The sequence below is a fragment of the Meles meles genome, chromosome 3 (genome assembly GCF_922984935.1).
Source record: "Meles meles chromosome 3, mMelMel3.1 paternal haplotype, whole genome shotgun sequence".
NCBI lineage: Eukaryota > Metazoa > Chordata > Mammalia > Carnivora > Mustelidae > Meles > Meles meles.
In genome coordinates, this window is record NC_060068.1 from 85,729,587 (window position 1) to 85,743,077 (window position 13,491).

At 36.1% G+C, this 13,491-nt stretch overlaps 2 protein-coding genes across 7 annotated transcripts in view; one reads left to right on the forward strand and one right to left on the reverse strand.

Annotated features, from left to right (window-relative positions):
• Positions 1-10,564, forward strand: part of CCDC125 (coiled-coil domain containing 125) — a 27,453-nt gene extending 16,889 nt beyond the window's left edge. For both annotated transcript variants that reach the window (XM_045999231.1, XM_045999232.1), the window contains exons 7-12: positions 834-916; positions 2,751-2,866; positions 3,623-3,730; positions 4,860-5,034; positions 8,596-8,726; positions 9,709-10,564. In XM_045999231.1, coding sequence (XP_045855187.1) covers positions 834-916; positions 2,751-2,866; positions 3,623-3,730; positions 4,860-5,034; positions 8,596-8,726; positions 9,709-10,017 — 922 coding nt within the window. In that variant the 3' untranslated portion in view covers positions 10,018-10,564. The remainder of the gene's footprint in view (positions 1-833; positions 917-2,750; positions 2,867-3,622; positions 3,731-4,859; positions 5,035-8,595; positions 8,727-9,708) is intronic.
• CDK7 (cyclin dependent kinase 7) overlaps positions 1-13,491 on the reverse strand; it is a 45,573-nt gene that overhangs the window by 1,035 nt on the left and 31,047 nt on the right. The window contains exon 10 of one of the 5 annotated variants that reach the window (XM_045999237.1): positions 10,049-13,323. The exons of 1 other annotated variant lie outside the window; for it this stretch is intronic. In XM_045999237.1, coding sequence (XP_045855193.1) covers positions 13,295-13,323 — 29 coding nt within the window. In that variant the 3' untranslated portion in view covers positions 10,049-13,294. Of the gene's footprint in view, positions 1-10,048; positions 13,324-13,491 lie in introns of those variants that run through there. 3 more of the 5 variants (XM_045999236.1, XM_045999233.1, XM_045999235.1) reach the window with 3 other exon arrangements.

Here is a 13,491-nt window from a genome sequence, read left to right on the forward strand (position 1 = left end):
GCCCTAGAGATATTTCTGATTCTTTTTTTTTTTTAATCTTATATATTTATTTGAGGGGGAGTGAGAGAGATGATGAGAGCATGATAAGCAGGGGCAAGAGGAGAGGGAGAGGCAGGCTCCCCAGTGAGCAGGGAGCCTAATGCAGGGCTTAATCCCAGGATTGAGAGATCAAGACCTGAGCCAAAGGCACACGCTAAACCGACTGAGCCACTCAGGTGCCCCAATTTTTTTTTTTTTTAAGATTTTATTTATTTGAGAGAGAGAGAGTGTGTAAGGGATAGAGGGAAAAGCCAACTCACCACTAAGTGCAGAGCCCCACTTGGGGCTCACTCCCACGACCCTGAGATGACTTGAAGTCACATGCTTACCTGACCAAGCCACCCAGGCGCCCCTGCTTCTCTATTTTTTACTTTAATTAATTAACTAATTAAAGGGAGAGGGGGAGAAAGAATCTTAAGGAGGCTCATGCCCAGCATGGAGCCTGACCTGGGGTTTGATCTCACAACCTGGGCATGACCTGAGTTGCAATCAAGTGTCAGGCAGACACTTAACCCACTGAGCCAGCCAGGCCCCCCACAACTTTGTATTATTTTATTTTTTAATTTGAGATACCTGTGATGCTTTCTCAGCTAAATATACAGAAGAATTGAGTATGTTCAAAATCTTACCATACTCTTTTAAATTGTTTTTGTTTTGTGACTTATATATGTTCTAGACTGTTTTGAAGTAAGAAAATTTTTATTTGGGTTTTTGTGTTCTAATTACAAGATAAAAATTTTATTCAGCCATAAAATGTTAATATTTTAGTTATATGGAGGGTACTTTTTTCCTAGGCTAAACTGTGAAAATGCAGTCCTCCAAGAAACTTTGAATGTAAAAACAGAAGAAATTAAAATGCTCAAGTCAGAAAATGCACGTAAGTAAAGAGTGATAGTTTGATGATTCTTTACAAATATGTTAGAAGATCATTTTTCTTTTTTAAAAAGATTTTATTTATTTGAGATAAAGATTTTGTTTATTTATTAGAGAGAGAGAGAGAGATCACAAGTAGGCAGAGAGGCAGGCAGAGAGAGAGAGAGAGGGAAGCAGGTTCCCTGGGGAGCAGAGAGCCCGATGTGGGGCTCGATTCCAGAACCCTGGAATCATGACCTGAGCCAAAGGCAGAGGCTTTAATCCACTGAGCCACCCAGGTGCCCCAGAAGATTATTTTTAAATAGAGTGTTCTCTATAATAGTATGTATGTTAAGAACATACATACTGGTAGACATGGTGCTATTATTTTGAAGTATTATACTTTAAGGATGATAGATACGCATCTTTTAGGGTGTGTGCAATTTAAAAAAATTTTTAGGTGAAATTCAATTAACAAAATTTACCTAACCATTCAAAAGTACATACTTCATTAACACCCACAATGTTTGCAACAATCTAGTTCCAAAAGATTTTCATCACTCCAAAATAAAACCCTATATCCACTAAGTATTTTTCCCCATTCCCCCTTTATCCTATAGTTTTTATACTCAGTGTAAAACAAAATTGTAGAGCACCTGATGTTGAGGAAACTTAGTAAGTATATGTTTTATTGGAACATTAGTAGGAAACGTATGTAACTTTATAATTCAACATTTTCTCTCAAAAATATCTTCTGTGACTTTATTGCTAAAATATTCTTAATTTTTCAATACAACATATTAAAAACTTGAAACTTTTTACATGTATGCTTATACATATACACCCATTATATGTGATGAGCCACTTTATGACAAAAGCTAATAATAGTAAGGTGTCTTAAAACACCATTAAGATGGCATCAACTTTTTATAAAATTTTAAGAAATGGTGGTTCTTCCTTCCTTTTTTTTGGGTTCTTCCTTCTTTGTAGAAGCTTTTAAATTAGTGGCTTGAAAGGGACAAAGTTCTAAATCAGGTCATGGGCCTGTGAGGGGCACTTTCTGTTGTTCAGTAAGTGAACTGTGGTAGATGTCTCCTTGTTAGGTTAGTTCAGGACAGAAGTTGCCCATAGCCACATCCTCTCCCCCTCTACCATCTACTCTGCAATAAGAGAGGGAAAGTTATGGGGCGCCTGGGTGGCTCAGTGGGTTAAAGCTTCTTTGCTTTAATGCTCAGGTCATGATCTCAGGGTCCTGGGATTGAGCCCTGCATTGGGCTCTCTGCCTTGCAGGGAGCCTACTTCCTCTTCTCTCTCTGCCTGCCTCTCTGCCTAGTTGTGATTTCTCTGTCAAATTTAAAAAAAAAAAAAAAAAAGAGAGAGAGAGAGAAAGTTACTATTTCCTCCTCAGTAGAGAGCAGGATGCTTTTAGTTCTAAGAATTTGGTTGAGAGCCTCCTGTGAAAACTAACAGAAGTCCGATAGAGTTTGTGTAGGTGGTACATCATCTGATTGTTTTACTGTCCAGCAAGTGCAGATAAGTTAGCATTTCTATGTTCTCTTTGAAAATCCTGCAAATTTTCTTGGAGCAAATGAAGACGAGGCTCTGGTGGCAAAATTAAAATACTTCACCATTAAAAATAGTAATATTTAATCTAGTGTTACCTATGTATTATCTCACTTGGTAATTTTTTCCTGGATGGGACCAGATGTAGTAGGCAATGTCTGTGTATATGCATTGCTTGTAAGAAGTGAGTGTATGGGGAAAAAGAAAAAAAGAGTGAGTGTATGATGTTGGTATAACTCAATTAGGTGAGGCTGGAGTTAAATTTCATAACTAACACTCTTCCTTGCCCTTCCTAGTTTTAAATCAACAGTATTTGGAGGCCCTCGCCATGCTTGATGTCAAACAGCAGATGGTGGCTCCGGAAAACGTGTGCCACGATAAAAGTGGTTTTACAGAGGTTTCAGGTCTTGAGGTGGGTAAACTGGTTTGCAAGCTGAACAAGAGGGAAATTTTCTACTTTGCTTTTCGCCATCACCATCTGTTCCACGTTCTAGAATAGCACTATCCTTAGCAATTTGAGAGTAAGGGAAGAGAGGCCCATGGGGTTCCCCAGGGAGTTCTGTAGCCTCACTGGCACCAGGCATGTCCATGCATTATATTCTTGGACACTAGAAGATGTGCTGGCCACCTCCTGCCTCTTTTAGTTCTTATTTTTATAGTTTTAGCAGAAGCAGTGTTAGCTGTGTCTCACATTACATGATGACAGGTATTTTTTAGAAGTGGAAGGATGATTATTCTCCTGGCATATTTTAAGTCATTTCATCATTTCTGAGCAAGCATCTCTCCCTGGTGGGAACTGGTAGTAGATGCTGGGCAGCAGGACCAAGCTCAGTCACAAGAAATAACACATTTTCTTCATTAGTTCAGGTTGCTGCCAGGGATACAGAACTATAGAAAAACTGATACCCACTTAAAGGTTTTAGAGAAGGAAAAGAAGCAAGGCAGAATTCCTTTGTTTTTTTTCCAAGTAATAACATTGTTTCCTCATTTGTAATTTTCACTTGGATCCTGAAATCCTTGTCTCAGCTTTCTTCTATTTTTTTCTTTCCAGGTTCTTTGAATCAGATGCTTGAATAGAAATGTGCATGTGTGTGTGCGCCCTTATGTTTGTGTGTGTAGCTAGGCAGTATGACACTTAGTAATGGGAGTAATGCTTTTGGATTTAAAGCTTGCTGTCCTCGGAGCCTGCCTTTGCCATGGCCCTGGAGCGAGTCCCTGCGCCTGTGCCAAAATGGCAGCATCTGCTCGCAAAATGCTTCTTAAGCGCAAACAGGAGGTATTGTATTATCAAAACACTAAAGAGTTGGTTTTCTCCCATAATAGAATAAAGGAAAATATCTGCAATAATTAGCTTCATTTTAGTAGTCATTGGCTATGGAACTTATTCTTAGTTTTATGTGATAGAATTAACTTATAAACTAGATTCTATTTACACGGTTCTAAAATACAAATAGTACTTGGCCTGATATGGTGTCAACATGAAGTTGTTTGACTAAGTCTGTACTAAATTTATATTTCTTTTCTCTATAAATGGCCCTAAAAATTACTATACTCACACTTGCTTAAAATCACTAGGATCCATAACTCTGATAAATGGGGAGATAACATGAAGCTCATTAGAAAAGCAGCAAGATACAGTGGAAGGCACCTTTGTACCAGCCATACCTAAGTTTGAGTCTTAGCTCTAGAATTTTCTAGGTGTGTGGGTTTAACATATGTTAAACAGAGAGTAATAACTAGTTACTGGGCTCTTGAAACGATATAGAGGAAGCAGACATTTAATATTTAGCATAGTGCCATGCAGGTGCCTGGCATTTAAATCAAACGACATTTGCCATTATTGTTAGTTTTAATAACAAATACAGAACATGGACCATAATTTTAAACATATTTTACCTTTATTGAAGTATGGAATTTTAAGTCTTCAGATACAGGAAAAATAACAATTAAACATAAGTAATTCATTAACAAAAGTATACGATTACACAGATCAGAGTCAGGGTCAGCTATGGCGGGAATGTAAAAAAGATGATACTCACAATTATTTTCAGTGAGATTGTTTGGAATGACCCAAGGTAGTACTGATATACAGCCTTTGGCATCCTCCTTGCTTACTCTTTGGGCAGGACACACACACGGCTGTCTAGGGTAATATGGTGAGGTCCAAGAAATGGATTAACAAGAATGGTCAGGCACCGTGAGGAAAACTTCTGGTAATTTAATTCAGAGAAGGCAGCTACTATAGAGGGGAATTAGCAAGTACTAATTAGTTTAAGCCGATGGACTAGATCAGACACTAGACCCATGCTAGGCAGGAAGACTACATTTGCTAATCTGATTCAGCATTCAGGCAAGAATTGTACGTTTTGCCTCTAACACCTCTCAAACTTTTTTTTCAAAACTAGCTGGGGCTTTTGCAGAAGAGTAAAGAAGAAGCTTACATAATGGCAGATGCATTCAGAATTGCATTTGAGCAACAATTAATGAGGAAAAATGACCAGGCACTGAGATTGACACAAATGGATAAAATGTATAAAAAAGGAACAAAATGGATAAATTGGAAGCACCTTAAAGAGGATGGTAAATATGAATTATAATGGCCATAATGAGGTATAATTTTAGTTGTTTCTGGTTATAATCAATGTTGATTAAGCACAGTTAATGCAATGGATAATATACTTGAAATATAAGATAGTTGTGATTTATTACAGTATTTAGTAACTGCAGAAGAATGGGGAGACTGGATGTTACAAATGCAGAGGAGGTAAGAGGATCACTGAAATCTTAAAATAACAATCTCTCTTTTTTTTTTTTTTACTAATCATCTGTCTCATTTAAACAAGATCATGTTTTGTGGGAAAACTTTGTAAAAGTGCCAGTTGATTAAAGGGAAACTGCATAGGAAGTAATAATGAAAATACTAAAACCCAACATTATAAATGTATCTAATTAAACTTTGTTGAAATGTGTGATTCTAAAGAGATATTGAGGGGTAGAGGAAAAGTCTTAAGTTGGAAATATTAATACTCATAAAAATGAAACAGAAGTTAAGGCTTAGGTTTTGGTTCATAAACCTAGCAAAGTTCATGGCCGTTTTTTAGTACTATTGTACTAGAGAAAACAAAGTATATGAAAATAGCATCAAAGAATAAAATTATAGTTGAAGTATATCACCCAATATAATCAAGTTAGCTATTACTTTTTTAGAAATCTTAGTTTCTCTAAGTATGTCAGTATGTTCTTATTTATCAGAATTATTCAGTGTAACTCCTAACTAGTGCTTTAATTTAAAATTCCAATTAAATTCCAATGTGAAATCTTTTATTAGTCAAGGGAGATTACAGTGAAGTTTATAAGTTTAAATGTTTTAATATTAAAATCATGAGATGACTATATTTCTAAATATTTTTAATATGTCAAAATCCATAATCCTAATTCCAGTTTCTCATTTTCAGATGAATTTGGGTAATAAGAATCTTATATTAAAAATCAAACTTTTAATAAAAACCTATTGTGTTTTAAATATTTTTTTAATAGTATATATTCCTAATAGCAACACTTAATGTGATATTTTACCTTCATTAACTAAATTTTACCTGTCTCTTTGCTGAAATGGTAAAGTGCTAAGCTTACAAGGAGTAATAAAAATAGAAGTAGTAAACAAGTATGAAAGTAGACAGAAGCAGATCATAAGAGTTACGTATTTAGACTTTTCATCAGGGAGAAGTCAGGGCAACACAGGTAAACATATTTCGCAACTTTTTTTTTTTTTAAATAACCTGTGGATGGAGGAGGCTGGAACCCAGGCATCTGTGCTTTTTTTTTTTTTTTTTAAGATTTTATTTATTCATTTGACAGACAGAGATTGCAACTAGTCAGAGAGGCAGGCAGGGAGAGAGAGGAGGAAGCAGACTCCCTGCTGAGCAGAGAGCAGAGAGCCGATGTGGGGCTCGATCCCAGGACCCTGAGATCATGACCTGAGCTGAAGGCAGAGGCTTAACCCACTGAGCCACCCAGGCGCCCCTCGATGGAAAGTCTTAAGAGTATCTGTCAAGGATAACAAATGTGTAGGTGATCTTCAGGCACCTCTTCTAAATTAGTCTCTTGATAGCAACTGGACTGCTAAATTTTCAAAAATATTGTCTTTGGGGGCACCTGGGTGGCTCAGTGGATTAAGCCGCTGCCTTCGGCTCAGGTCATGATCTCAGGGTCCTGGGATCGAGCCCCACATCGGGCTCTCTGCTCCGCAGGGAGCCTGCTTCCTCCTCTCTCTCTGCCTGCCTCTCTGTCTACTTGTGATCTGTCAAATAAATAAATAAAATCTTTAAAAAAAAAAAATATTGTCTTTGAGGGCAGCCTTGGTGTTTTGTGATGCAAAGTGAAGGTAAATCCCTTTGGAAATCTGATTTTAACTGCTTGTTTTGATGGAAGGTAAGGAGGAAAGTTAGGGGAGAAAGAAAAAGAAGGGAAAGCATAGTTAATCTTACAAAAGCCTGCCACATTCTGTCACCTGGCATAGAAGACCCCCACAAGTGTGCATGGAAGTTGGCCATAAGGGTAGTTAGTGGTAGGTAGGTTTTTTTCCAAGAGGTAGATTCATATACTTTCAGCACTTGAGTATATGTATTCTTTCATATTCCAGAACTTCTGCCTTTCTTAGCTAATAGGAACCTCAAGAACTTTTCTATAAAAAAATGATTTGATAGGTATAGCTCCTGATGTTTTCCATTAAGACCCTGAAGAGACTGGAAGCAGAATTTAAATAGCTGGTTCATCCCAGAAAGGCCTTTATAAGTCCATACAAGTGTCAGTAGCTCTGTTAGTTTTTTAGTGATAAGACTGATTTTATTCATGTTTTTCAATAATCTGAAAAGGTACAGGATGACTGTCACAGGTCATTTTCCTGTATGTGGTCAACACGTTAAGAAGGCATCAACTTTTGTCATTGATATGCAGCTTACACAAGTTCTGAGAGAGAGGTTATAAGCATATTTCTTTTTTTTAGACTGCGAATAGAGATTCATCCACTCATTACAGCTGATGAGCACATCAACTTGTCTGGCTTTTCTCCTTTTGCCCCAGTTGCTGGAGGAAGAGGTCATGAGTGAGCTCCAGTCACTGTGGTTTATCAGGATTGGGTGTAAAGGGAAGTGTCTCTTATTTGTTCTGTGTTTTCCATCAGACCATTTGCAGAGCATTCCAAAGGCATTCTTGATGTTTTCTTTGTGTAAATCCATAATTTTTGTACCATCTGCTATAAAACTGCATCATTTCTATGAAGAACATCATCAGTGTACAGATTTCAGGATATAGACTTTAAAACATTATGTCTGTACCTGGGCTAGTTTTCATAACTGTGCTGTTATTTTTAAATTGTGATAAAATACATACATAAAATTTTACCATTTTAACCATTCTTAAATGGTATTAACTACATTCACATTGTTTTATAACCATCAGAACCATCTATCTCTACAACTTTATCTTTTCATCCTTCCAAACAGAAACTTTACCCATTAAACACTAACTGCCCACTCCCTTCTCCCAGCATCCCCCTCTGCTCTGTTATTTAATGGCACAGCAAATTCTGCAGCATAGGTACTATTATTTTAGAAGTGAGGAAACAAAGCTCAGAGACCTTGTCCAAGGTCATTTAGAAAGTGGTTAAATGAGGGTTCAAGTTCAGGTCTTTCTGCTCTAAAACAATTTGCATGGTTCAGAGGCCATGTTTTGTTGGGTGTGCAGTGTTCTCAAATAACAGGGTTAAGTGGCTGACATTTAACACTGGGAGATTTTTCATACAAAACTGGATTTCTGCCTCCACTGGAAGGCGGCTGTTAATGTGGATTGCATGCTGTCCAGAGGAGCATCAGTACAATGAGATGGGAGTGGCAAGCAGGGCATTGCTCTGGGTCCTTAGACTGTGGCCCTCTCAACCTCCATTTGCTATCCTGGCTCTAAAGTCTGTGTTCCCCTCCCAGTACACTGTGATGCCTGACTCACTAGAGGCCTCCGGAAGAGAACCACCTCCTGACTGATTTACAAATGAATTATCCATGGTTCATACTTACCTCCATTCCTAGAACTATATTCCTGAGTGTCTTCTTATTGTCTCAGTTGGATTTGCATGTTCAATTTTAGGATTACCATCACAAGGAAATAAGAAGACCTTAGGGCAGAAACTGCTGCAAATGCTCCCTTCGGAAAACAATTCTAAGAAGACCCATGACCAGAATAACCCTCAGGAAGTCTTTAAGATGCTAACAGAGTTGGTTAGTATCTTTGCTTTCCTTTTGTTACAGGTTGTGGTTAAGTTAATCTTTCTGCTTCCTATTAATTCAACTTTTTAAAAAATTCTTTAACACTCTGTACTTGCCTTTTATGCCCTTTTCCCAGCTGATGTACCATCCTCCAGTTTTGATCTTCATCTTAAATTCCCTGCATGCTCTTCCCACTTCTCCCATTCATGTTCTTCCTGTACAAGTTTAAAGCTTCACCTCTGAAAAGAGGGGGCTCCCCTGTAATTAACTGCAGGCACCTCTGTCATCTGCACGTATGCATACAATCCACGCCACTCAGGAATTTTTAAGGTGTACAAGGCAACTTTCTCACACATTATATCCTTTAATCATCACTACAACCCTGAAAATCAGTCCTATTATCCCCATTTCATATATGACTAAACTAGAAGACTCATGCTATAGGAACATACTTATTTATAGAAGTGTTCAAGTTATTTATTCTCAGATAAATGTATAAAAACAATTTCACATAAATAACTTCAACATTCTCTTGCAGAGTTAAGTACATGTTAGTATTATACACACATATATACACACACCATGTATATGTTTTCCCCTCTCTTTCTTCAGATGATCTACAAAAGCTTCAGCAGAAGGAATCCTGCTTTCTGTTCTTAATTTAAAAAAAAATTCCTCAGTAATGTGTAGCATATTATTTGGGAATCAGTAGATACCTAATTATTTACACTGACTGAAGATAGAACATTTTGAGAAAAATTCTTCTGACTATAGCTCTATATTCTGTGACTTACTGACTAATGGGTATATTTGTATTTAATCTTTAAAAAAGATTGATTTATTTTAGAGAGAGAGCATGTGTACAAGTTGGGGGAGGGGCAGGATCTCATGACCCTGAGATCGTGACCCAAGCTGAAACCAAGACTCAGATGCTTAAATGACTGAGCCACCCAGGCACCCCTAACTGATATAATTTTAATATTTGTATGTGCAGTTGAATGATAAAGAAGAAGCTCTGGCTCATCAAAGAAAAGTTAGTTACATGCTTGCTCGGGCACTGGAAGAGAAAGATACCACCTCAAATAAGAGTAAGGGAAAAAGTCCTGTGAAAGACAATTTTCCATTAAAAAACCGCTGGGGGAAATCTTCAGAATTCCCTGAACTGCATGATCCTGTATATTCAAGTGTTCAAATTTTAAATTCTGCGGGCTGCATTTGTTCAATCCAGCACCTTCACAGAGGCCAAAACTGCACAAGAACTCTCAAAAGATCCTATTCTTTGCCATCAAATATCATGTTTTGAAAATAAACCAGGTGAAACCAAAAGCTGTTTCTATCAAGAGACTTTCAAAAAGGACTATACAGGGCACTTGAGTGGCTCAGTTGGTTGAGCGGCTACCTTCTGCTCAGGTCATGATCCGGGACTTCCAGGATTGAGTCCCGCATCGGGCTTCCAGCTCTTCGGCGGGGAGTCTGCTTCTCCCTCTGATCTTCTCCTCTCTCATGCTCTCTCTCACTCATTCTCTCTCAAATAAATAAAATTTAAAAAAAGGGGGGGGGGCTGTACAAATGTTGCTTCATCTTCAGAAGTCATATATTTTCTGGGTCTAAGTTTTAGAAAGCAGCTAAAATACTCAAAACATTTTCTACAAGATAGTAGTATCGTGCTGACATATTTTATAAATTACATTACTATGCCTTATGAAATTTCCAGTATTTGCCAACATCTTAAAAACAACAAAAAAGTGATTTTTGAGAAAAACAAAGTTATTTAACTACTTAGATTGACTACAGGGATCTTTGGCTTAAGTAACAATATAAATTAATCCTCTAAGAAGTAACAATGTCTAGGAATAACTGAATGTTAATTTTTGGAATACATATATCTTGTTTTATTGTATTTTTTTCAGGATTTTTCATGTGCCACAGAAAGTTTAGTAATCTCCTTAACGTCAATTAAAAAGTTATTAAGGTGGGACTCTGGCAGAGTATATACAAAACATTGTTAGTTACCTTTATAGCTTCTTTTTTTGTTGGTGTGTGGGGACACTTTGTGAATGCCAATTCTAGCATTCACACCATTCTGATTTAACTTCTTGGTTTTGATGCTGCATTTTAAGCCATTTAATTTTTTTTCTTTCTATAAGTGTTATATAGTAAAGATCTTTAATACTTTCTGGGACTGTTGATATATTAATAACATCACAGTTATGTCAAAGGAAATATATTACCGTATCAGAAGTTTTAATAAAACTTTTATCTAATTACGATCTCTAGTAAAAAAGATACATACATGGCTTGCTACATTAAATACTACTTAAGTAGATGAGGTAACAACAGGGTAAAATAAGGTAACAGCAGAAAGTATAAGCCATTTATTGTTGTATTAAAGCAACACCATTTAGTTGGAATTAATAAATATTAATAAAAGAGAAAAACTTGGCGAATAAATTTTGAAAAAAGGAGTAATGATGAGTAACTGTTACTAGACATTAAAAGTGCATTGTCCTGATAGTAATATAAAGCTACCTTATTTAAAACAATGTGGTACAAGCAGATCCATGGAACAGGATAAAGGCCATACACAGATTTAATACATGTAATGATTTAATATGAAATAAAAGGTAAGAAAAGGAACTGTTCACCAATACCAAAATTGGAAGTGTAAAAATAAAATAAAATAAAATGGTTCTTTTTTAATGTGCGTGTGTAAAATACATGTGTATATATATAAAATGCAAATTCATATAAATTGATAAGATTTTGGAACACTCCAACAACAAAGAATCTAAATCAGCAGTTTACAAAAGGGATTATATATGGTTAGCCAATGCGAGGAACTATTCAACCACAGTAGAAATTTTTAAAATGTAAATTAGAATGAGATACCAAATCAGCAAAGATCACAAAGATTGAGTGCTAGAAATGATGAGGTGAAACAGATCCTTTCATACAATGTCGATAACTATATTTGAAACCCTGCATTCAGTCTTAGGGGGTATATACTCAAATCAAACTGCTAGATCATATGAAAATGTTCTTTAAAAATTTTTAAGGAAAGGCCACAGTTTTCCATAGCAGAGACACCATTTTACATTCCAACCAAAAATGCACGAGGGTCCCAATTTCTCCACCTCCTCACCATCACTTGTTACGTTCCAGGATTTTTTTTTTTTTTTTTGCGGGGGGAGGAAAGAAGAGATCCTAACAGGTATGAAGTGCTCTCTCATTGTGGTTTTGACTTGCATTTCCTTAATGATTAGTGACATTGAGCACCTTTTCATGCGCTTATTGGCCATTTCTACATCATCTTTGGTGAAATGTCTATTTAAGTCCTTTGTCCATTTTTTAATATAATTTTTTTTCATTGTTGAGCTATCTTTTATCAGATATATGATTCGGAAATAATTTCTACTGTTCTTTTCACTCTGTGCTTATCTCTCCCTTGATAGACATTTTAAATTTTGATGTAATCTATTTTGTCTTTTAAAAGAAAACAGAGTTTTCTCTCTTGTAGCAGACAAGGAAACCAAACAGATTCTAAGCACAGCTGTTGGCTTACAGATGGAGAATGCCATGTGACAAGGCATGTGGACTGCTTAAGAAGCTGGGAAAGGCCCCTGGCTAATAGCTAACCAGGACAGGAAGCATGTGCATTAAAATTACATGAAATGAATGAGCTTAGAAGCCAATTCCTCCCTAGAAACTCAGAAAAGAGCCCCGTTCAACTGACACCTTGATTTGGACCTATGCAAGAAACACAGCTGGGCCGGGTCAAACATCTGGCTTACAGAACTGTGAGCTAGTACATCTGTGTTACTTTAAGGTGCTATACTTATGGTAATTTTTATATAACACAAGAAAAATAATCCATAAAGCATGAATATGTAGTGTTATATATATATATTTATATATTAAACATATTAAGCTGGATTTATGTGTATTAACATGGAAGGGATTTTAAAGTTTGAGTAAAAAAAAATTACGAGATGTACAGTCTATCACTCATAAAATTTTAACAATATGGTATATTACTACATGAATTTTTATAAAATAGCAGTATAAAATCATGGAAGGACACACTCATTTCCTGAGAGTCACTCTCCTTTTGGGAAGGTAAAAAGGAAAAGAATGGAATGACATATTAAAGGGAGCTCAATTTCATTTGTAATTTTTTCTTCTTTCTTTCCTATTTAGCATATCAACATTTGCTAGCTCTAGGTAGCAGGTATATGCAACATTTCTTCTACTGCCTGTTTTTGAATACTACCCCTGCTACTACATATCTGTGATGCTATGTGGGCCAACTCACCAAAGTAACTGATGATTATTTTTATTAAGGTTTCCTTAATGCATTTTCAATTCTACATTTTAAAGAATTGAACTTAATCTTACTTTTGCACTCTCATCAGAAAAATCAGAATTAAGTTTGTTTTAAAATACATTTAATAAAAATAATCCAGTTTTACATATTTTACATGTGTGGAGTATTTACAAATTCCTTCTATTACGATTTCTCCATTATTTGCTTTTTTGACTATTTCCTTCAGTAGTAAAATACTGTCCAGTGATCTCTGTAACTAAAAAATTAGCTTCTTGGGTAATCCTCCTAGGTGAAAAAAAAATGAGGTTGTTCACATTTAATCTTATGGCAATTCTAACCAGTCACTGCATTCCAACTACATTCATTTTACTTGCTCTGGTTTGCTAATAAAACTTATTTAACATTAAGCATACATCAATAAAAACTTAAAAGAAAATAAGGTACATACTGGTA